General features: G+C 48.3%; 1 protein-coding gene across 1 annotated transcript in view; it reads left to right on the top strand.

Moving 5' to 3' along the window:
* Window positions 1-24609, top strand: part of adgrl3.1 (adhesion G protein-coupled receptor L3.1) — a 139701-nt gene that overhangs the window by 86919 nt on the left and 28173 nt on the right. Inside the window, exons 9-16 of the mRNA XM_076031163.1 lie at window positions 3814-4269; window positions 5857-5960; window positions 7060-7245; window positions 8740-8778; window positions 17201-17384; window positions 21839-21961; window positions 22177-22382; window positions 23781-23957. Coding sequence (XP_075887278.1) covers window positions 3814-4269; window positions 5857-5960; window positions 7060-7245; window positions 8740-8778; window positions 17201-17384; window positions 21839-21961; window positions 22177-22382; window positions 23781-23957 — 1475 coding nt within the window. The remainder of the gene's footprint in view (window positions 1-3813; window positions 4270-5856; window positions 5961-7059; window positions 7246-8739; window positions 8779-17200; window positions 17385-21838; window positions 21962-22176; window positions 22383-23780; window positions 23958-24609) is intronic.

The following is a 24609-nucleotide window of genomic DNA, read 5'->3' as shown; positions in this document are numbered from 1 at the left end:
GGGTGGGGTGGAGTGGGAGGAAGTGGGGGTGTGGTGCTGGTGGGGATGCAGGAGAAGCAGGATGCTGCGTGGCTGTCACTCAACCAGACAGACACGCGAGCGCACGCGGCGAGCGAGAGGTAACGAGAAATAAAGAAGCAAACAAACTAGTGCGGCGCGTTTAATTAAACTTGGAAAATTCAACACCGAGCGAGAAGTTCAGCCGAACCGTGGCAAAACACGAACGCCCACTTCTTCCCCGCCACCCACGCGTTCCGCGCACTTTTCCCACTCAAAAAATCCTCAAAAAGCAGGTTTGTTCCAGACACGCGGCCCCCGCAGAGAGACGACAGACGCCGAGGCCATCCAGTGTCGATAACCGGCGCTTCGCCGTGGTTTTCGTACCGTGGCCTTCGGGCCGGCAGCCGTCTTCGGATGGCGAGGAGGCGCGAGAGGCTTGTGCTTACTTTCGGGAAGAAAAAAAAAGCGAGAAAAAAAAAAAAAAGAAACGGCGGAGTCATATCAGGGCAGACTCGAAGCTCCGAGCTGAAACTTCACACTCTCTCCACCCTGACTGGCAGCAAGCGATAGCTGGATATTTTATTTATTTTTTTATTTATTGAAAGATCGTCGGACTGCATTACTCAGAATTCATGTAGCGTGATGTAGGTGTAGAGTTGAAGGAAGGGGGAATCAAATTCATACATGCCAGTTGGATTGAAGATGGTATCGAAAATCGTCTGAGGCAAGTTCAGGCATGTTGAACTTTCTCGACAGTATTTCATTTTCACTTGGGTTGATGTGGGCTTCCCCCCCCCAAACCAGTCACTTACTGCAGTCCGCTACATTCTACTGTATTCAACTGTGTGTTTGTTTGTTTTTTACAAAAGACATTAATTCTGGCTTTAGTTTGCTTCTCTTCCCGTCTATCTGCGGAAGGCCAAATGTTATGGATTTTTAATCAAACTACTATTACCGTCACCCTGTGGGCCTGAAAGGAAAACATATTTAGTGCAACATGTTGATTTACTCATGCACTGTAAAAGTGGGAAAAGCCTATTTATGGATTATTTCAAAATCTCCAGGCACCCCAGCTGTTAAATTAAACCGATAACAGTGAGCACGTAGCCGTGCACAGCACGCCGAGATCGGGCTCCTTGTTCTGATGAAGGCAATATACATGCACGGCGCAGCGGCTCCAGGACGATTCCTGTTTACATGTTAAACAGCAACTTGTGCTGCCGCAGGCAGGAGCGGCCACCAGTGGCCACGCGCCACGTTTCAGTTCTTTTTCTTTCAGTTAAAACTTCCCCTCCAACATTGCCCTCGCTGCTGCCTTTTCCTCCTCTGTTTTGACAAACACCCGCTGTTCTTCAGAAACTAATCGCTCAAGTGCCAAATTGTGAGGAAGTCGAGGTGTGCGGCTGCAAATTGTTGCAGCAAATTTCATTGCGAGCGTTTGTCTTTCATTACACTGAGCAATATGGGCGTACTGTACCACGGATATCAGTGTGATTCCATCAAGCAATTTCATCTTCTTTAGGGAGAATATCGCATTATAAAATGTTTGCAAACAGCATCATTTTGGAAAAACTTGAGACCGCTTGAGGTGGTTTGAGTCTTATTCTAAATCGGAGCTAATTGTCAAGGTTTGTTTAAAGTGGGAGGATGCAAGAATGCAGGAAACTCTGGATTACAGATCCAAAAAATAAATCAAAATGTCCTCTTGAACTAAAAAAATATAATTAAAAAAAGAAAAAAATCCAAGAGTCCAAATCCACCAAGAAAAACACGAGAAACTTACAAAGATGTATGATGACAACCATTTAACGTGAATGACAACTTGACTGAGACAAGCACTATATGCACACACAGACACACTCACACCAGGCAAGTGGAGACAAGAAGGGCGGGCCAGACAACAAGACACAGGTGAAACTGACACCCACAGGGATAAAGGTGGGAAAGCCAAGGACAGGAAGCAAAACTAGAAACAGCTCAAGGGAAGACGAGAATATCAGAATAGAATGAGAAGTGACAAGACAACAGATCATGGACAGGACGTTAAACCAGAGGAAACACAGGGGAAGACGAGTCCTGAATAATTACGGCCCTCCCACTTCTTGACAGTAATTCCTCTAATCCTCCCTCCATTCATTCGGCAGTTTTGTTTAGTTCTTCTTCTTGTGGTAGCCAGCGACATAACGACTTTCCATGAGGCCTCGTTAATTCGAATCAGATCGCTTTGTGTTCACGCGTTCTTGTTTTGGACGTTTTTAGAGCAACATTTCTTTCTATTCAATCGACATTTTACAGCAGCGTTAACGTGTCACTCTTCATTCTGACGGAATATGTTCTGAACCGTAAGCAGCAGGACCCACCTAAAACAAATATTAACCAGGAGCAGATAAAGCACAAAAAGGAAAAAAAACAACTCATCCAACAAGCAAATCCAACATGAGTTCAGAAAATGGAGAGACTCAAACATGGACTCACACAAGGGGAGTCAGAGGGAGACAAGGAATATTTATACAAGAGGGGAACAATCAGGGCAGGACAGGCATTGACACATAAAAAGGAAGTCAGAAAACAACGGATCGTGACACTGAACCACGATCACTCTGGGGACAATGCTCGCTACTTCAGCGTTTTTTTCCCTGCTCCGCTGTAATGTGGGGTGTCCCGAGATCACACCTCATGTCCTCTGAGCGATTAGCGAGCGGGCGGGAGGGACGGAGGGAGGGAGGGTTCAAAAAGGAGTGTGATTACACAATTATCCCCCCGCCTCCGCCCTGAAATATTGATGGCAGGCCGTTACGGCACGCTCGCGAGGGGGCTCACGGCAGGCCGGCGCTCGTCCCAAACACATGCTCCTCTCCTCTCCCCCTTTTCTCCCCACTGTGTCATCCATCCATTCTTTATTTCCGTCGCAGCCCCCCCACCCCCCTCAACCCCCCACTTCCCCAACGGGGTCAGAGTGAATAATTGAGCCTTTTTACAATGAAATATTGACAATAGAAGAGTGTGTCATCTGCATTTAAGTGCCCCCCTCTGCCTCTTATGATGTCACGGCCCAATAAATCATAAATGGAGGTGAAGCGTGGCCTCCCACCAGCTAACCCCCCACCCCCAGCCACCCACCTCCTACCCCCCCTTCCACTGGACAGGCAGCAAATACCACCACCGCCATGTCCTGGTCCCGTAGGGGAGACTGGTTTACCTTGACAGCAAGACAAACTGTTTGTTAGTCTCACTGGGAGATTGCACGTTTTGACCTTATTTTATCAGCTCAGCACACACAAACACACACACACACACACACACACACACGTCCGTGTGCCTCTCTGGGTTCTCAGCGGTTGATGCGAAGAGACAGAGCGCCACAAAGAGCTGGCATATGTCTGCCCTGATGAGAGATGAAACACTGCGCCGGGGAGTCATCAGAAACGCGAGCTACTCCCCGTCAGAGCTGTTTAGAACGAATGCCCGCAACAAAAAAAAAAGCATCGTCGTCGGAGTTTGTCACTATAGTATTATTTACGCTTGTAGCCGCTGCTCGCTTGCGTCGCCAACGCAGATGGCTGCTCCATCACGGCTCTTTTAAAGTCCCTTGTCCTCGCTTTCCTCGTCCTGCGGGGGTGGAGGGGTGGCGGTGGGAGGGGTTGATTTTGAACTTTAAAAATCTGGCACGAAGAGCTCGTAATGAAACGAAAAAACACGAAAACATTAGCACTTCACTTTTTAAAGAGCCCAGGTGCTGCCACTGTTTGCCAATTTCGAAAAAAGAAAAAACCCCAAAAAGTGAAACAATCCCTCTCGCTCTTCCGTTTCCAGACTATCGCCCACCTCCCGTGATGCCTCCGAACCGAGCGGGAGGCGGCGGAGGTGTTGGAGGAGGAGGAGGAGGAGGAGGAGGAGGAGGAGGAGGAGGAGCTGGCGGTGGATCCTCGTCCACCAGCCGCACCACCACCACGCGCGCTCCGCCCTACTACACCACGCCGCGGCCCCTCCTCACCACCTCGCCCGGCCAGCGCTACCGGACCACCACCACCGTGCGCTCGCCCATCCTGGTGCCTCCCGGCGGCTCGTCGTCCGACTCCAACCAGATCCCCGACACCAACCAGAAGGCGGGAGGACGCTCCCCTCCGGTCCAGGCCCTTCCGGCGGCCCCCCAGCCTCCAGCGCTGCCTCCCCAAGACTTCTGCAGTCCCAGGGTGACGGCCGACATATCGTGGCCTCGAACGCACCAGGGCCAGACGGCCATGCAGCCCTGCCCTGTGGGCTCTCTGGGTGAGTAGGAACATATATAATGACAACAAACAAAACATAAACTAGGGGTGTCAGCATTAATGCGCTCGTCGCGATGAGTTTAAATACAAGGCATAACATCCATTCATCCATCTTCAATACCCACTTCTTGCTGTCATCAAAGCAACACCTTGGACAAGTGGCCAGTTCATCACAGCGCCTGATAGAGACCAACAAAGACAAATAACCACTTACACTCACAAACACACCAACGGATGATTTAGAGTCTCCGATTCACCTCACATGCATGTTTCTTGGACTGTGGGAGGAATCCAGAGAACCTGGAGAGAACCGACGCAGTCACGAGGAGAACATGCAAACTCTGCACAAAAAGGTCCCGGGACCCGTAGTCATACGCCGTAGTGTACGTACCAATGTGCAGACAGCCTAGTCCGCTGCTGCTAGCGCAGATTTGAACTTGCTTGATGCTTGATTCAGCTCAGGACAGAAATACAGCTTTCCTTCTTCCTTGTGGTTCTTCGTGTTTATATTTAGAAAGATCTGTGTTTTTAACACCATCCTTATTATCATTATCCTTCAATATTTGTTTTGGCATCATGGCAGGGGTTATGTTTTGTTTCATTCAACAAAATGCATATTTACTAAGTGGGTCTAGACCCTAGATGCAGCCTTTTGAAAGAAATAACAATACAAAAGATCAAAAAGGAAATCCTTTCTTTGTGTTTGGTTCCCAATTAAGACACTCCAATAAGAACAGTTTGACAATAATATTGAAATAAAAAGGAAAAATAACAGAATTTTAAACATGCAACTCAACAGATGATTCATCACAATTAACTATGAAGATTCAGAGCTCAAATGCAATTTAAAAAATTCATCGTTTGACAGCCCTAAAAGAAAATAATAAAAAAAGGTTTGGCCAGGGTTACCGCTAAAAAAAAACCCTCCTTTGGTGGGAACTGTGGGCTGACAGATGCTTGTTTTTATGGGTCGGGTCTCACATTACTGATTAAAGCAACAGTTAAGCACAGGAGTAAAGCAGCGGCATCTCTTCAGGATCGCAACGTTTACGGCTCAGTAAAACGGCCGGAGATGTTAGCGTGCGCTCGCTTGGCGCACTCCTGGCTGGCGAGTCGAGTCGCACCTCGTGCATCGCAAGCTGTGCACAGCCTCCCCCGGCGGAGGGAACCAATCGTCAAAGTGGCCAAGCCCGTATATTTTCAGAAGGCATTTTTTTTTTCTTGGTTAACTGCGGTGCAAGTGCGCTCGTTAAAAAAGCGTAGCGTGGATAATAAACAAAGTGTTTGCTTCCATTTATTTCAATTGAAACGTCTCCATTGTGCGATTTAATTTGTCTTTTAAAGCAACCCGGGCTTTAATTTGTTGTCTTTTATTGTGCGGTCCGGCTTAAGATGACTGACTGGAGAGCAACGAGCGCCATCTCACACCTCGTTCTCGCACGTTTCAGCCAATTAGCGCTCTTGACAAAAGACCCCCCCGCCCCCTCACCTCCCACCCTCACTCCCTCCACTCCGCACCCCCAGAGTGTGGGCATCTCCTGGCCGCAGTCGTCCCTGTCTAACCCTGTTTGCTTTGCTTGTCTTGCAGGCGTGGCCACATACGTGTGCGTGGCCCATTTGGGCTACTGGGATCCCCAGGGCCCTGACCTCAGCAACTGCACATCGCCCTGGGTCAATCACATCATGCAGAAAGTAAGTCTGAACGATGCTGCTGCTGCCGCTGCCGCCGGCTTCGGCGTCAAGCTCCCGCTTAAGGATGTGCACTGTGGAGCCACGGAGCCATTTCTCACCCGCGAAGACGCCGCGACCGCAGGGAAAGATTTAGGCCACGCATCCGTCTTCATTTGCTCACCCCAATACTCGCATTTTGATGCACAGAGCGCTGCCTCTCCGCTGCGGCGGGGGGAAATGGAAATGTCCGATAAGGTCACTTAGCCGCACGCGGCGCCCGTCGCAATAAGCTAAAGGGGCGTGGGGTGCGGGGCCGAATTTGCATGGGCTGCATTTCATTGACAAAGTAAACAAGCGCGCCCGAGTCTGAGGCGCTGTTCTGCTGAAAAGGGAAAATGGGGGGGCTGCCCCAGTTTTCACAACTTCCCACACATTTTTTTTTTCGTTCACTTCCTTTGTAGCAGCCTGATTCGCAGCTCAAAGTGTTAGAGTGGGAGATATCACCAGCGGGTTTTTTTTTTTTTACCCCCTCAGGAAAATAGCAACAAGGTGCTAAAGCGGGATCCTTCTCGTTATCGCTCTCTTATTCCCTCATGTGCTCCTTCACACTGCACTCCATCTTCACACGTTCAGTTCCGCTCGCTACACAAGCCCTTAACCTGCCTGCCCCCCTCCCTAATTCTCCCTTTCCTAATTCAAAGATTTTATTTGCCACATGTCACGTTACTTGGCAGTGAAATGCAAAACCTGAGACGGTTGGGCATTGCGGGGAGCAAAGAAAGTGCAAAAAAAAAAAAAATTAAAAAGTGCCAAGTAGCAAGTTAAATATAAGTTTTACAAAAGCACAAAGTTAAAAGAATTTTTAAAAAGTGCCAAGTGCAGATAAGGAGGTTCCAAGTGTTCTGCAATACAATGTAGTATAATGTAATTAGTTATTTTTTAGTTATAGTAATATGAAACAATACCATAATGATATATAATAACAATGTCAGTAATAGTAATAATAATATCAGTGAAAATAATAAAAATAGTGCAATAGTAATAAAGCAATTGTACAATACGATTTCCTTCTCTTTGCCTCACCCCCCCCCCCCCTCACCCTCCTCCCTCTCTCCCCCAGCTCCGGTCGGGGGAGACGGCGGCCATCGTGGCCAAGGAGCTGGCAGAGCAGACCAAGGGCCTCCTGCGTCCCGGCGACGTGCCGTCCACGGTGCGAGCCATGGCCCAGCTGGTGGAGCTGCTGGACTCCCAGCTCAGGAACCTCACACCGGGGGGCAAGGACAGCGCCGCCCGCAGTCTCACCAAGGTAATGCAGGGTCAGTTGGCGTCGATGAGTCGTTATCTCATTGGCCACCGGTGGGAACAAGAGGCTGGGGGAGGAGGTATGAAAGGATGGTGTGAGTGATAGATGCAAGATGAAGGTCTGTGCTTTTGTCCTGGGCTCACAGCTTTAATGGCGACGAGAGCCTCCTTGCTCGGAGCTCGATGAAGAACGATACGCAGCACACTCCGGAGTCCCGGATGATGAATTGCAGCTTTTAAACATTATTTTATCCTTTTGCCTGCGCGTCTCCGTAACTGGTTTTGCGCAACATCACGGGTGATAGATAACTGCTTTTAGTCTCTGGCAAGGTTCCGAGAGTCTTCTCGGATCGGCGGGGAAATTTAATAAAACTCTGCCCGGGAGGAAAAGTCTCATGAAAACGCGCATTACTTCAGATGCAAACAGGCCGGGGTTGTGTTTTACGTCACGGCTTGTTGTTGATGAAATTCTGTCGCAGCCACAGACGCGGAGATGCCGTCGATAAGCAGGCGGTTGGAGCGCTTCCTTCGCAATTACATTGAGCTGGATCCCGGTCCTGACCATGCAAAGTGTGTGTTTCCACTACCCGTGCGGATCGGGGCAGAATGTAGTTCATGTGGACATTGTGTTTAAGTTGAATTAAGTCATTAGGGCACGGCTGACTGGCCGCCTCAGCAGGCTAATTGACTGACTGACTCGATAGACCGGCGCTCCTCCGTTGCCTCTGCTGGGGTCAACGTTGATAGGCGGGCTCTCGCAGCCAGATTGACGGCTGGTGCCAGTTCTCCTACAGTCACTGGCTTCCTTCTTTTTTTCCCCCGCCTTTTACATCTGACTCATTTGGTCGGTTTTATTTTTTTCTCCCTCACCCCGGCCTGTCTCCTGCGCTCCCCTTTGCTAAGTAGCTCAGCAAAGCCATTTGAAGTGATACATACTAGAACAGGTGTAAGTGGAATCAATTAATCTGTGTTTTGCTTTTGACCAAATGGCCTGTTAAAGGTTGGATTTGTTAAAAAAAAAAAAAAAAAAAAGGAGAAAAAAAGGAGTCCTCCACAGGGGAGGAAACACATACCTCCTGATTTCAATAATGGCCCAATTATATGTGCCTAATTGAGTAATATGCTGGCTTATTATGCTAATTTTTGTTAGGAAATCGAATATGACCAATCACGCACGAGTGGCAGAGTAATTAATGCCATCAATTCACTTGACGTTGGAGGCAGAGACTGGCCCGAATGGGGAGCGGAGGAAATTATGTGTAACAATGTCAGAGGAAAAGAGGGGGAGAAGGAGGAAGAGGAGGAGGAGAAGGAGAGAGTGAGTGTACGTCTGCAAGAGAAGAGAACGCAATTGATTTGAGCCGCCAGTCTCTGCGCGCATTGTTAATGAAGCAGGTGTCATTATCCGTGTGCAACTGAGTATTGTGTGTGCGTGCGTGTGTGCGAGGGTGATTGAGGGGTGTTACATCGCTAACAGCTCAATTGTTTGAATCCGCAGCTTCAGAAGAGAGAAAGGTCCTGCAGGTTTTTCACACAGGTATTTCCGCTCCCTGGTACTGCTAATTACTTTGCCATTGTTCCATTTTTGTTTTGTTTTGTTTTGTTTTTTATTGATAATTTGTTATTCTGGATTGTATTCGTTTTCCTCACTCAGCATGTAACCTGTGAAGCAATGTTGTGTATGCTTGTGATACATCACGCAGCTCCGTGCAAAAATTCAAACGCTTTTTGTTTTTTGTTCTTTGCAACAGTTGTTCTATGATTCTTGCATCCTAACCCTTTGAAGAACCTTGTTGTGTTCTTTATATCATTTGCATTCGTTTTGCCCGCCGCCATGAACTGATGCCTGAATGACAGCTCGGTGTCCTCAAAGCGGCTTTGCCCGCCGCCCTTTTGTTTCCAGTGTCTTGTCTTTTTCTTTGCATTCAGAGTCCATGCAACCGATAAAAGGCTGCGATCAATATCAACAGCAGCTGCTCTGTCTTGCAGCCGTGTCCGGCAAACGGCTCGTTGTTTGCCTCGTTTTAATGGGATGTCTTCTCTAGTCAATATCAAAGAGGAGAGGGGACTCGGGGAGGGGGGCGGGTATACGATGGGAATTTGGTTTTGTACTGCACTGAGAAAGTACAGCCAAAATTACACTTTCGCCTGTTGGCTCCTCAGGACTATGATGGAGGCTCCGGTAGCGTTTTCTAATTTACACCTAATGTGCAGTTTCTGCTTGGGAGTGGAGGAATCCACACATTGCCAATACAAAGGAAGCCAAAACATCCATTGTAGCTTCCTAGCCAGGACTGGCACCGGCGTAACTGTGAAGACATATCGCCGTAATGTGTTCGAAAGCTCTCACTAGAAGGGATTCAAGGCCGGGCAATAGCACCATTCATATTCTGCGCAATTCTGTAAAGTGCTTTCAGAGGGGTAAAAAAAAAACAGGAAGTGTGGAACGTTAAAACCATCAACAGACATGACAGTAAAGAAAAGAAGACATGGAAATGTCAAGGAATTTTCATGAAATGCTTTGTGAAAAGGATTTATGGAGCTTTTTTTTTTTTTTTTTTTTTTTCAAAGATAAGATTAAGGACAGTTTATGAAAAAGTGAGTTTTCGGGAAGGAAGCAGTGAATACAAAAGTTTCAAAGTCTGTTTAAAAAGAGTGACTCTGGTTCCTGGGTCATTTGTTTCACAGGTCATAGACTGAAAAGCTGACCCTTATTTGTTTTATGCTGGAACGCAGCAACTTGCAGGAGCACGAAAATAAAGACAAACTTGTCAAGTTGAGCGTTTTGTTTCTCGACACAGATTTTGATTTGCCAGCATGCTATCAGTGCTGGAGGTGGTTCATCATCATCATCATGAGCAGAGGGGAGACGAGTCACGTTTAATTTTCATTCATTCATTTTCCATACCATACCATACCATTCCATACCCGCTTCTTCCCGAGCTCAGGGTCACGGGGGTCACGGGGGTCTGCTGGAGCCTCTCCCAGCTGTCTTAGGGCGAAGGCAGGGGACACCCTGGACAAGTCGCCAGTTCATCGCAGGGCCACATAGACACAAACAACCATTCACACTCACATGCACACCTACGGACAATTTAGAGTGTTTAATTGACCTCACATGCATGTTTTTGGACTGTGGGAGGAAGCCGGAGAACCCGAAGAGAACCCACGCAGACACAGGGAGAACATGCAAACTCCACACAGAAAGGTCCCAGGAATCGAACCCACAACCTTCTTGCTGTGAGGCGGCAGCGCTAACCACTGCGCCACCGTGTCGCCCACGTTTAATTTTGTTATTTGTTATTGCTGTTTTTTTAACGTTTGAGCACATTGTAATCTATGGTGTGCGTATGGGCACTGGGTTGACCCCTTTTCCAATGTGAAAACTCCCATCCAGATTAGGAAATGTCACCAGAGCCTCCATCAGCAGTGTGAGAGTATGAAAATGAGGTCTTTTTGCAGTAAACTGTCCCTTTAAACTGACATGAAAGTTGCCGCCCTTCCTCATTCGAGCTGCAGACGGACTGCAGAGTTTCTCCTTTTCCTGCTCTGCATCCTCAGACACACCGGCAAACATGCACTTATTCACACACACCCTCACCCACACACACACACACACACACACATACACACACACACGCACACATCCCTGATAGGGGAGCTCTTTTTCTCCTGATGCAGGCCTTTTTTTTCCCTCACTCTCTCCCTGAAAAGTCTTAACGTCAGCACCAGTCAGCAATGTCACATCATAGAACATGGCTTAGGACTATATGCAAGCCGACTCACGCACGCACACACTCACACACAGGCACCGGTGTGCACAAATCCACACAGAAGCATATCACAAACAGGGTTATATAAATATATATTCAAACATTGATCCGAGCCCGTCGCATCGCGGAGCGTCGTGCGTTTTGATCTGCCTCCCCAGTCGGGTGATAAAGACGCAGCCGGTTTACAGGTTGCAATCAAAAGTGCTTTGCGACACGCGCGCACACACACACACATGCGGGTACTGCAGGGGGGGGCTGGGAATGATCGATTATATAATTAGCTGTTGTAACACGAAGCAAAATTACACCAACAGTCCTCACTCTGGCGGAAAAAAAACTGCAAAAAAAGAGGGAACGTGCGCAATGATTAGAGACGTGGCGCTGCCCTCTCCTCGTTAATTACCCGCAGCACTAATTGCCAGGCGAGGAGAGTGGGCAGGGAGGGTGGTGCTGGGAGGGGGCGACTGGGTGGTGGTTGGGGGTGGGGTTGGGGGTGGGGGGGAGGGTGGAGGGGGTTGCGTTCTTAATAGAGACAAAAAATAATTGAATTCTCCCTCTCCCCTCTCCTTTCTGTCTCTTCCTCCCTGCACTCCTCCCCTCCTCTCCCCCCTCCCTCGCCTCGTTTGGGGAAGCGGGGACTCGTTTCATGTACACTAAATTGGCAATTTATTCATGATGAAGTTGGTGCTGCGGAGAGGCTTTGATGCTGTAGGGCGGATTGATGGAGGGAGAGTTGGAAACTGCAAGGTAGACCGAGGGAAAGGAGAGGGGAGAGGAGAGGGGAGGGGAGAGAGGGGAGAGAGGGGAGTTTTCACTTGGGCAGGGACGGCGGGGCGCGAGCAGAGGAGGGAAAGATGGTAGACGAGGGGCAGGGGGGTGACAGCGGCGCTCAGTGACAATGTCTGATTAGTCCTCTGTTTGTGGTCGGCGGGTCAGAGCGGCGGGCGGGCGGTCTGCAAATTTAAAGCCCGATTTGTCGGCCGGCTCGGCCCCATCGGGGAGACGAACCGACAGCGAGCGACAGATAAGCCGGCGCATCCCATGAAAACATTTCCGAAAACATGCGCTTTCCGTGAGCTCGGCCAAGCGGACCAAAGACAAACGGAGGGGGTGGAGGAGGGGAGGGGGGCAAAAAGATAAAAGAACTTCCTCCCTGCCCTGTTCTGCTCTTGCCCCTCCCTCTCCCTCTCTCTCTCTGACATCCCAACTCCATCATTTCACAGGGCAGCGTCCACGTGCACGTGCGCGCCCGCGCCCGCGCCCGCCCGCGCTCCCTTGAGTAGCTGGGAGTAGTAGAGCATCCCGGCCCTAGTCTGTCTTTCCGCTGCAGTTTCCGCTGGATTACCCCGACGCTTCAAAGCATTTCACTTCTGCTCCATTTCCTCTGTGTGTGTGTGTGTGTGTGCGCGTGCACACGTGCGTTTGCGTGCGTTCGCGTGTGCGTGCGTGCGTGCGTGCGCGTGCGTGCACGTGCCCACGCCTGTGTGCGCTACCCTGTAATACATACAGTATTCATGCTCACAATGCACACACAACACGCACACGCACGCACACACACTAGCGACACCCTTATCTGTCTCTGCAGAGTCGCTCCACTCTCTGAAGACCCCTAAAAAACCTGTCTCCATTTTAGCCCTCAAGTCCTCGTACTTGTGAGCACAGAAATGTCACCAACAGAGCTAACAGGCACTCGCACGCTTCCCGATTCTCTCTCTCACACACACACACACACACACACACACACACACACACAGGCACACACATGCGCGCACGAGCATGCGCACATTTATCCCGTCGTCGAGTTTCTGATGTTGAGATGTCTGGACATCAAGGAAATCACAACCCTTCTTCTTCTCCTTCTTCTTCTTCTTCTTCTTCTTCTTCTGCTTCTTCTTCTCCCCCCCTCCCCACACACACACCTATCGCCACACGCCAACCGATGCAATCTCGACGGCGGCGAATTAAATTTCAATGAAAGTGGTGGGGGGAAAAATGTATATTGAAAAAGCAATCGCATTGAAATTGCAAGATAATCAGAAGTTCAATAAAAGCAATGAAAAGTTTAATGAGGATGGGGGGAGGGGGTGGAGGCGATGGGGAGGGGGGGCCTTATCTGCAGTGCATCACAAGGAGCTCAGCAGCGGCAGCCAGTGGACGGTGGCGTCTCTGCCGTGACTGCATATTGTCCCCCGTCCCGCCTCGCTCGTCTCCATCCCTTGTTGCTCGTCTCTGTCCCTCCTCATCCCTCCCCGTCCCTCCTTGTCCCTCGTCTCCATTCCTCCTCATTCCTCCCTGTCCCTCCTTGCTCATCACTGTCCCTCAGTGCTGGTCACTGTCCCTCCCCAACCCTCCCCATCCCTCCTCATCCCTCCCTCTCCATTCCTGCCTGTCCCTCCTCATCCCTCCCCGTCCCTCCCTCTCCATCCCTGCCTGTCCCTGTCTTTGCGGCTACTGTAAAGCAAGTGGAGCAGAATGATGCACTGCACTGCATCTTCCAGCCCCTTGTGTACGCCCTCCAACAGTTCCTCCCACACACACACACACACACACACACACGCGGGCGCGCACACACACACACGCATGCGTGCACGCACACACACACACACACACACGCGGGCGCGCACACACACACACACGGGTGCACGCACACAGTCACATTAGCACAAGTCTCATGCCAACGCTTCTACAAGGAACGGGCTCTGGGAAAATATAAATAAATAAATATATAAATATATAAATATGCCCACATAAGACAAACAAATCCATATTGTATGATGGGCATGTGCAGTAAATGTCAGCGCGTATGGGCTCATTCATGCATACATCGATAGCGCACACATTCCGCCCCCATGCACTTTATTATGAATATGAATATGATAAGCTTTGGCTGCCTTCACATTAACTCTTTTTTTTTAACATTTCATCAAATAGGTAATAATTGTCAGACTTCGCGGCTTGTCATCTGTACTGAAAATAAATGAGCACCTCTGTATTCTGTACAGTGGCTCAGTGACACACACTGATTATGCTGAGGCTCAGAGGCGCGCTGGAGTCTGTCACAGCTGTTTTGGGCGAGGGCAAGGGTTTCACCCTGGGCAAGTCGCCAGTTTATTGCAGGGCCACATGGAGACAAACAATAATTTGCACTCACATTTATATCCACAGACGGTCTAATTGCCAATTAGCATAATGTGCATGCGCGGATTGGGCGAGAGAGGCCGGGCACACACAGGGGGAACATGCAGACTCCACAGAGAAAGACCCCAGGTGGGGACTCGAACCTGCGATCCTCTTGCTGTGCGGCGACAGTGCTCACCGCTAGCTACCGTTAGCAATGTGATCGATTGCAGTCAAAATGACAACCTACTTATTCTATAGCTCTTATTCTGCCATTAAATACCCAAATGAATAGACAGTTAATAATGAAAAAGTTATATTTTATTTAAAATATGTAAAACTCTAAGTATGTCTTTTATGGCTGTGCTTCATCAGCTGCAGGGCAATGACAAATGGATAAATGAATTTAAATAACAGTTGACATGTTAATTAATTTTCAGTATAATCAGGCGGCAAAATGGGGCAAAATGAAAGGGGCCCCACTTGTTAACAAAATAGACAAAATATCCCCTTTAGTGGGTTGGGGGGGGGGAACCCATTAGATTAAATCAAATACTGATAAGCTCATCAGTTAATTCGGGGTTAAGCGATGTTACCGCTTGTCTTTTTAGAACAAATTAAATTTAGCTTACCGGTAAACTAGCAGAAAATCCAATCTTGCAGAAGCCCAAATGATGTTTTATCTGGTGAGAAATGGCTTCAGCTGTGGTTGGTTGATGGTGTGTTGGTGTTTTGTTTTTTTTCAGTTTTTGATCTGCTAATCAAATCTCTTTTTTTATTCAACAGTGTTTTCTTTTTATAACGCTGTTGATCGTCGAGCTTCATTTGCCAAATTTCAAATGTAATCGATGTCTACGTGATGTCATAACGGGTGGAAATTGGTGGGCCAACCTGTAAGAACATGGTCCGACTCGCTGCTACGTAGCGGCTGCTACGTAGCGGCTGATAAGAGCGGCCGCGCTTCTCGCGCTCCTGTTTATTTGGGGGTGTTTGCCGAAGCGCCGGATTAATTAGTTTTTGTTTACATGTAGCCCTCCCAAACTCATCTGATATGCACCCCGGCTAATTAGCCGCCGGCGCTAAAAGAGGACTTCATATTATCATATTAGCTCGAAGGCTAACCACTAATTTGGTGCCCGTGATACACTGTATCGATTGGCTTCCCCCGGCAACGAGCAGGTGGGATCGGCTCTAATTTCAGGGAGGTTTTGTCGAGCGCCGCGTCGTCGTTCATGTGAGAAATCGTCTCCGGTGTTCCTCTTCATGCGGACACACACACACACAAACACCACACGGGGAGGGTGGGCAAAGGAAAAAAATGAAAACACACTGCCTGACAATTGCGGTCGCTGTCGCTCCCCACTGGCCTCCCTCTACTCGAGTGAGAGGTCGCGGGAGGAAGTCAAACGCTTGACGGCATGAACCAATAAAATCATGCACAGCCCCTCCCCCTCCCCTTGTACAATTCCCAGCTGGAGACCCCTTTTTCCTGCACAATGGCCCCTGCAGTCCTTTCTTCCACTTTCACACCCATCCATCCATCCCTCCGTCCATCCGTTGAAAGGCAGCGGGGAAACGAGGGGAGGTGCAGTTCGCAGGAACGGCAGCTGGCAATCAGCGAGAGGAGAAAAGCGAAAATAAAGAGGCGGGCAGGGGTGCGAGGTGTGCGCGTCTGAAAGCACCTGCGCCCGCTTCTCCAACTTCAGTTCCCCGGCGGACGCCTGTCACCACACAGTCTCCGGAATTTATTTTATTTTTTTCGCTCTCCCGTGGCTCTCCCCCCTTCTCCGCCCTTCCCTCTCTCCCTCCTCCATGTTTTTCTTCACCTCCCCGAGGGTCTCTCAGAGACGTGTGTGTGTGTCCAAACGTGTGGGTGTTCACGTCTGGAATCAAGGGGGTGAAGTCTAGAGAGAGTATAAAAGAGTATAAAGGAACACGGGCGCCAGACGAGACAAGACCCGTTCCTCAGATATCATGTTCGCCACCTTCTTTTAACTTTGGTGATATTTTGTTTATTCTTTTTTTTCCTTCCTTTTTTCCTTTTTTTGGATTGGAAAGGGTTCAGCTCGGGAGGATATGACCCAGCTGACTCTATCAGATAAAACTCTAATTTATTCTCAGTCCCTCAAGCACAAGTTTTCAAACTAAAAAGATAAGACTATTTCTTAAAAAACAGGTTTGGGGGGGCCACAGGCTCACTGTGATTGCAATCAGCTAATTAGCTTAGCTTTATTTTTCAGAACATCTGTGGTGGAGCTTCAATCACGACATCCTTTTTGCACAGAGACAATAAAAGGGGGAGGTAATAAAAAATTAAGTGAGGACAACCAGTTTGGAAATTCCGCTATATTTAATTTAACAGCTTCTGTGTTCTCGCCTTTGTCGCGTCATGCATGTGAATGTTCCTTCTTGCATCGCTTAACGTCTTTTTTGTTGCCGTAATTTATCAACGTGATAAATGAAATCTGCTTTGTCATTGTCGCATCCAACCAGCTGCCTTCTGTCGTACGTCCAATGTGAAAACTGATGATGTGCTGATGGCAAATGGCGCGGGTTGGCCAATAGTTGACACATAATACCGACGTCAAATTGTTTGGTTTTTGCAAATGAATAAAAATAATGACAACAAATGAAAAGCAAAATTGCTGCATTTCATTAAATATTCATTTGATAAATGACACAAGAACTTCAAAGAAATCTGCATAGTCTCACACTTTCAGAATTATCTCAAATAATAATGTCAACTAGCAATGTGAACAATTACAACTTTATTCTAATGACAACTTATTTACTTATTAAAACTTATATTATATACACCCGCTTTCTCCTGCACTCAGGGTCGCGGGTGTTTTGCTGGAGCCAATCCCGGCTCTCACAAGGCGAAGGCGGGGTCACACCCTGGACCAGTCGCCAGTTCATCGCTGGGCAACAATATATCCGTTTCAAGGAAACAAATAAATAGCAGCATCCACCCAGCGATTTGCCGCTCTGCCTCTTGTCCTCGGCGTTCTGTGGCACGCCGCTCTCTCTTCCGACGCGTGATCCGCTGTGCTTGCTCCTCTGCCCCAGGCCATGGTGGAGACGGTGAACAACCTGCTGCAGCCGCGGGCCCAGCTGGCCTGGAGGGGTCTGTCCACCAGCGAGCAGCTCCACTCGGCCACGCTGCTGCTGGACACGGTGGAGACCGGAGCTTTCATGTTGGCCGACAACCTGCTCAAGACGGACATCGTGCAGGAGACCACCGACAACATCCGTGAGTACACCTTATGCTTTTACCGCCCCACCACCACCACCGCCGCTCGGCTGCCTCTTCAAATCTCAGCTGGACCCTGCCGAGTCCGAAGAGCTGTCAAGGTGCCTTCAAGCGAGGCACTTAACCTCCGTTTGATCTTGCCGAGTTGCCACAGTGAGTGTTGCCGCTCCGGCTGTTGCAGGGCGCCAGCTTCTTGCAGACTGATGAACGCTTTCTTTTTTTTCTGCCCCTTTTGTTCATTATGTCAGATTTGTGGAACACATGAAAGCGTAACGATGTGGGATTCATAGAGTTCGCTTTTTTCCACGTTTTTTTTTTTTTTTTTTTTTTGAACTTTCGTCGGTCTTGTAACAGTATAAACCAGCTCCCTCGGCCAGAGATCTAAGAATCTGATGTAACTTCCTGGTAAAAGTGAATGCCGAACCCTCCCGCCTCCAGATTGAGGTTTCATGCAACAAACGAGAAATAGAATTTGCTATTAAGCCTCATCTGAACTGTAACCGCTGCAGGAACTGCCCGGACTCAGTCTGTTACTGTCATAAATCAGCGCCACGATACGGGAATAGCGCACATTTAACTACTGCAGCAAGGTTTAGTACGTCTCAGAGGAAGTTGCCTCGAGTTACTGTGGACCTGAAAGGGAGAAGAAGGATGGAGCGATAGATGAATCAGAGTTTCTCCTCCTGCTCCGTCAGACTCCGGGCTGTAAGACTTTAGCAACTGTGTGTTTGCCTTGGACTTTATGGGCTTGCACTTGAATAAACAAAATAAGGAATTTTGTTGTCCCATAATAAACATTGAGGCGGCGCTGAAGTTGACAGTGCCATTCTGGTTTAATTTGGTTTCGAAGTAAAATTGAACCAGAAAACAGGGCTGAGCCAATATTTCTTTGTGCTTATTTAAAAAAAGAAGAAGAAGAAGAAGAAGAAGAAGAAGAAGAAGAAGGAGAAGAAGGGATTTTTCTGCTTGTGGCTCTTTTCAGCTCAGAGCCAATAATTCTTTCATAGCGGCAAGTCAAATATCAAATGTCCAACTACATTTCAGATTGACAAATTTTAGATTGAATTTTGTTGTAAGAGGCATAAGTAATAAAGTAGAAATAAAATCGAAACAAGTGTTTATTGAAGTCTTTTTGCCTGACACCTCAGGGAAAAACTGCCATCCTGAACTAAGCTTGACACAAATGAAGCAGCTAACAGGCAAAATAATGTTATTAAAAACTTGAATCAGGCTACTTCAAGCAAATCAAGTGCGGTAATTAATGTTGATGTCAACATTAGTCGAAAAGGCGGAGAAGAACGTGCCTTTTAACAAACAGGCGACAACACGCTGGAATGAACAGTTTGTTTCGGTGCAATATTCTGGATAAAATCTAGGAATATTCTAAATGTATCATCAGGTGTGCGTCAAGTGAGAGCGTGCAGAAGCGATAATAAACAGGCCCGCGATGCGAGCGAGGATCAACCCTCCACTCGAGAATCTGACTCACAGAACAAAGCGTCGGATTGAAAGAAAACTGAAAAAAAAGGGAGGGGGGGGGGGTGAAGGAAGTCGGCCTTCAGGCTCACCAGGCCTCGCCACCGATTGCCAAAGACACTTTTTTATTTCTCTCTGCCTCCCCCCTCCATCCCCTCCTCCCCCTCCAGTGGGCGGGATTGACAAAGCAGAACAAAGCTAGTTATTATGGCATCACACACATCACTCCGCTCCCTCCTCCCCCTCGTCCCCTCGTCCTTTCCATCACTGATCCTCTCATCATCGAGGCCACGGATCAACAACGAGACGCTGGGGAGAGATGGAGAATCTGCTCCCTCGTGTTTGCCTTGATTTTTTTTTTTTTTTTTTATCTTCTCTGCCCCCTCCCTGTTTACTCCCATTTGATTTCCTTCTTTTCCTGTAATTCCGCTTTCAATGCCACCATCATTATCATCATCATCACCATTCACGAGTGTGGCATGGGTGTTGCAGGCAGATCTAAATGCAGTTAACTCCGAATGTTCAAAACAAAAAGCTGTTTATTTCAAATAATGGACAAAATTGACTAAAGGTGTCCTCAAATACAAATAACAAAAAGGGACTTATAATAATAATACTACTATAAGAATAAGAATAATAAAATAAAATAAAAACAGAAGATATAACAAGCATGACGAAGCAGACAAGGAAGATGAGAAGAAACAAACAATGATGAAACATAAGACAACCAAGCAACCAAGAAAAAAAAAAATGGAAGGCGGGAAAACAAGGAATAGGAAGTAAAGGTGCAGAACAACCAACGGCAGATGAGACTTTTCAAAATAAAACAGGAAACCCTAAAAAAAAAAAAAAAAAGACCGTGACATCATCATCATCATCATCATCGTCAGTCATGGAAGAGGGGGTGGGGGTGGGGTGAGTGCGTACGAGCGCTGCTTTAAGGGTCCCACCACCCCTCCTCCACCCTCCACTTTCTTTCCTTCTCGCCGCCGTTGTTCACTTTCGCATCGCTTGCCGCTGAGATGAGCAGCGACTGGAGGGGGCCGCGGCGTTGGGACGCCCTTGACTTTGACTGGACTGAACTCGATGGCCGACAAGTGCGTCCTGTTTTCTCTTGACTTCAACGCCGCTACTCCAAACGACTGCCGTCCCACACACACACACACACACACGAGCGCGGCTTATATAATTTGGATTTATTTATTTATTTTTATGTATTTTATTTTTTGCCGCTCCTTGCGCACGCACATCGACGGGACCCCCCCCCCCCACCCCCCCGGTTACGTAAATAGCCGGGATGCGGGCTACCTACTTTTTGAGCGGAAGTTGACAGAGGAAATCATCTTTTGTGGAAGATTTTGTCTCCGGATTCTTTTTCTTCTCCTCCTCCTCCATTTTTTCTTCCTTCCTCTTTTTTCCGTGCAGTTAATCCTCCCTCCCAGCTAATCCAGTGGGCAGATCCACCGTGATTATCTCTCCCCTTTATTCATAACCTGACTGATATCGCCACTCATCTCTCTCCTACTTCCACCCCCCCCCCCCCCCTCCTCCTTTAACAAGCCCCTTGTTACGTGGAGGAGGGGAGAACCGGAACGCGATGCTTGAAACGGCCTTTCGCAGGTGACGCTGTGGCGGAGCCTTGTTAAGATTGAATAATGAATAAATGGAATCGTTATTAGAAGCAAAAACAAGCGATTCGGGGAGATAAGCGGCGCCGCGGCGGCGCACGTACGATAACGACGACGAACGCGCGCGTTTCTTTCCGAGGAGGATTGTCGCGACAAGGACGCTGTAATTAGATCAAACCGCGTGCTCTCTGCCGCCCCCTGTGGCCAGATTGGTGGCATAGGAGTCTTCTCTCTCTCTCTCTCTCTCTCTCTCTCCACTGCCCTTCACACGCCTGCTGGCCCCGCCCCCTCCTTTGATTCCCACTTTATTTATTTATTTATTAATTTATGTGTGTCGCAGCGTTCCAGCGCCTCTCCTGACCTCCCCGACTCTCCTTCCTCTCCGCCATCTCTGACTTCTACCGCTACTCCCCCACCCCACCCCACCCCATTTGCCCTTGTGTTGTTTACTTGTGTAGCTGTTTTAATTTTATCCCCCCCACACACACACACACACCTTCCCGTCGAAGCTTCGTCCAAATCAGCAAATCAGTCACAAGCAAAAGATAAGTGATAAACCAGAGGTGTAATTAGAGCTTAATTACAAACTTTATCTACTACATTACGTCGCCGTTAATGGGGAGCGCACTAACGAACCCGGGTGCTGAAATTGGATTCCCACAATGCAACAGAGAGCAGGGCTGGATTATCTTTCCTCCTCCACCTGTCACGGCAGTCGCCTGGAGATGTTTTTTGTTTCCTATTTTAATGCAAGAAAATCTGCGCTGTTTCAACGTGATGCGGTGCGGGATCGTCGCGATTGGATGTTGGCTAACCCGTCTTGCCAACCTCAGACAGAAGGAGCTTTATTTTGCCGGGTTTTATAACCAGTCGCTGCCGCTCACTGCTCTCAAAACCTCCAGGAGGAAGAAGAGGGAAAAAAAAACCCAGGAAGCTCTTGTGAGTCTAAGCGCTATCAAAGACATTCGAATGGAAGCTGCATTAGAGGCTGTTTCTGTCTGAAGTGGATTGCATTTTCACCCAAAAATGACGACTAAGAACACTTAAGCCTCTTTTTTTGTGCACACCATGTTTTAATTTGACCAACAGCAGTTTCTTGGGGCAAGAAACAAAGTAAAGATAGTGTGTGCCTAGCAGCCAGCTCTTCTCAACCCATGCTTGGACCTAGACAAAGGAAAAACATCAGACTTGTCTGCTTGGATGTGTTAAATCACTTTCATTTTTTGAAAAGAAATCACAGTTTTTCTCAGAGACTGATGCAATAAATTGTGATGCAACTTGCCTCATGCCCTACGGTCTGACACGCCGTGTGTGTGCATGTGTATGTGCGTGTGCGTGTGTATTCTGCAGAGTTGGAAGTGGCCAGGCTGAGCACGGATGGGAACCTGGCAGACCTGACGTTCCCTCAGTCAGAGCTACACGGAAACTCCATCCAGCTGTCAGCCAGCACTCTCAAGCAGCACGGCAGGAACGGTAGGAAGAGAAATCACATAAGCTCTCTCCCTTCACAAACCTCTTCCCCTTCTTCCCTTTTACTTCCCCCCTTTAACCCACTTCCAGTGGGTTTTTCTCTCCCCTCAACCCTCCCTTCCCCCCTTTCGCTCCATCCCGCTCGCGGTCTATTTCTGGCCTAAGCCGCCAATTAGGAAGCGTGCCTCCTCCATGTCTTCTCCTCCTGGTCTTCACAGGTGAGATCAGGATGGCCTTCGTCCTGTATAGGAACCTGGGCGCCTACCTGTCCACGGAGAACGCCAGCGTGAAGCTGAGCAACGAGGCCGTCTACCCCAACTATTCCGTCATCGTCAACTCGCCCGTCATCACGGCATCAATTAACAAGGAGGCCAACAAGGTGTACCTGTCTGAGCCGGTGGTCTTCATCGTCAAACACCTGCAGGTAAAAGAAAAACAGACTTATTTTGGGATCGTTGATTTGGGGGGAAAAAAATGCCTGACGATGGTACAATGATACAAAAATAGAGGTCAAAGGATGCTAATTTTATACTTTTTTTTAGTTTTCTTTATTTATTTGTCAGATAGAACACAGGCACTGCGGTTTATTTTTGAAGATCATATTTCACAACTGCCATCCCAACATGCATCGTATACTTTCTGAGTTTTTTTCCGCAGCTTAAAATAGATGGTATCATTTTCTTTCTTCTTCTTTCTGAGGTCTTATCTGATTCTTGAAAAGTATTCTGTCTCCCTGTTTTATTTTGCTACCCACCCACCCCCCAAAACACACTCACAGTATCCTCTTGGCTTTTTTATTTTTATAGATTTTTCTTGTCAAACAACTGCGCTCAAAAAACAACTTATGCTGGAATACAGAGAGGCTGGAAAACCGAGTAGTGCACAGCAGTCTTGGCTAAATAATTGAGTTTTCACTCTCAGAAAAAAATAGATTACATAGCAGGAGAGTCTTTCACAGCAACAACAACAAGGAAAAAGCCAATTACATCTGCATTTTGCCGGAGACGTCCATCGCAAAGGGCTGAATGTGAAAAGGCCATGAGCGGACAAGGACATGGACGTCAATATCAAAACTTTCTTATTCTGTAATGTGAAAGGCAAATTACCATAGATATGCAAGTTTTTTTTAACCCATAAAAAGAGGAAATTTTCAATTCCATTTCAACCACCTTGCTCTGTCAGCGTTGGGCTGTTGCCTTCAGAGGTGACTCACTCCTAAACAATAAAGCAGCCGTAAGCAGCGAAGGATGAATATTGAGCCGTGATGCTGGATGGATGCAGCTGTCCGATGTTGTTTTCATGACTCACCGAATGCCGATCCGGGCGGTGATCCGGCCCGTCGGCAGCCCTCGCTTGTCGCTTGCTCATTATCAGCGACTTCTCAACACACACACACACACACACACACTCACACACACACACTCACTCCATCAGTTTACACAACACAAGCGGCTCTCCTGCACTCACACAACAGTCACGGATGCCTCTGTGTTTATCTGTTGCTGCACTTTGGAATTCCGTCCCTTCTGTTTGTTGTTGTGGTTGTGTGTGTGTGTGTGTGTGTGTGTGTGTGTGTGTGTGTGTGTGTGTGTGTGTGTGTGTGTGTGTGTGTGTGTGTGTGTGTTGACTGGACAACACTCTGTGTACCTTCCTCTCTGTCCTCCTCTCCTCCAATTCCTCCCACTGTTTTTCTCACTTTTTTTTCTCACTTTTGCGTTTCTTCCTCCCACCTCTTTCTTCCCCTCCTCTCCTCCCTCCCCCTCATCCCTCTCTTAATCTCTCTCGCTCTCTCTCACCCACTCCCTCCCTCTCTTACCTCCAGCACTCGGAGGAGAACTTCAATCCCAACTGCTCGTTCTGGAGCTACTCCAAGCGCACCATGACGGGATTCTGGTCGACGCAGGACTGTCGCCTCCTGGCCACCAACCGCACGCACACCAGCTGCTCGTGCACGCACCTGACCAGCTTCGCCGTGCTCATGGCGCACGTGGAGGTCAAGGTAGGCGTCGCCGGGAGGGGAGGAGAGGGAAGCAGAGGGGCGAGATCAAAAGAGCTCGCTTGCTTCATCGTGTGATGAGCGGCGGTACCCAGACTTTCAATAAAACCAGGGCGAAGGAAAGAGAAGGAAGCCGCAACATCTGGGAGACGGATTAGAACTTTCCAGACTCCACCAGCGCCGAGCGGCTGAACATTTCGCAAAAGGATTCGTCAGGGCGCGCGATGACATTGGCTGGAAGTGAGCGTGCCCTTCAAACACTTTATGCCCAGCTGCTGCTTTAACTCGTCCTGCCAGAATCGTTTCCAATGTATTGTAATAAAAAAAAAAAAACAAGATCAGAGACAAAAGCCGCTGATCCCCTTTTTTTTTCCCTCCACGCAAAGACGTGTCGCTACTGCTGTGAAAGATTACGTGGCTCATTTATTTTGATATCCTTGAGCCACCGTGGGCAGCAGATGACGGTGGGGGGGAGGGGTCGGGAGGGAAGAAACCTTTATAGTCCCGCGGCGTGTGGGATAAGTAGTTTTTGTCTCTCATCTTTTGTTGCCTGACGAGCGTTCCGTCGGACAAATCTGCTCTCGGGGAAGAAAAAAAAGACACAACTCTGCGCGTGGCCGGCGCAATGTGTGTTACTTTCAGGGGGTCGTAGTCA

This window comes from Nelusetta ayraudi, unplaced genomic scaffold (genome assembly GCF_046127955.1).
Source record: "Nelusetta ayraudi isolate G7.1 ecotype Tasmania unplaced genomic scaffold, CSIRO-AGI_Nayr_v1 ptg000004l, whole genome shotgun sequence".
NCBI lineage: Eukaryota > Metazoa > Chordata > Actinopteri > Tetraodontiformes > Monacanthidae > Nelusetta > Nelusetta ayraudi.
The sequence above is the reverse complement of the archived record's forward strand: the minus strand, read 5'-3'. Positions and strand labels throughout refer to the sequence as shown.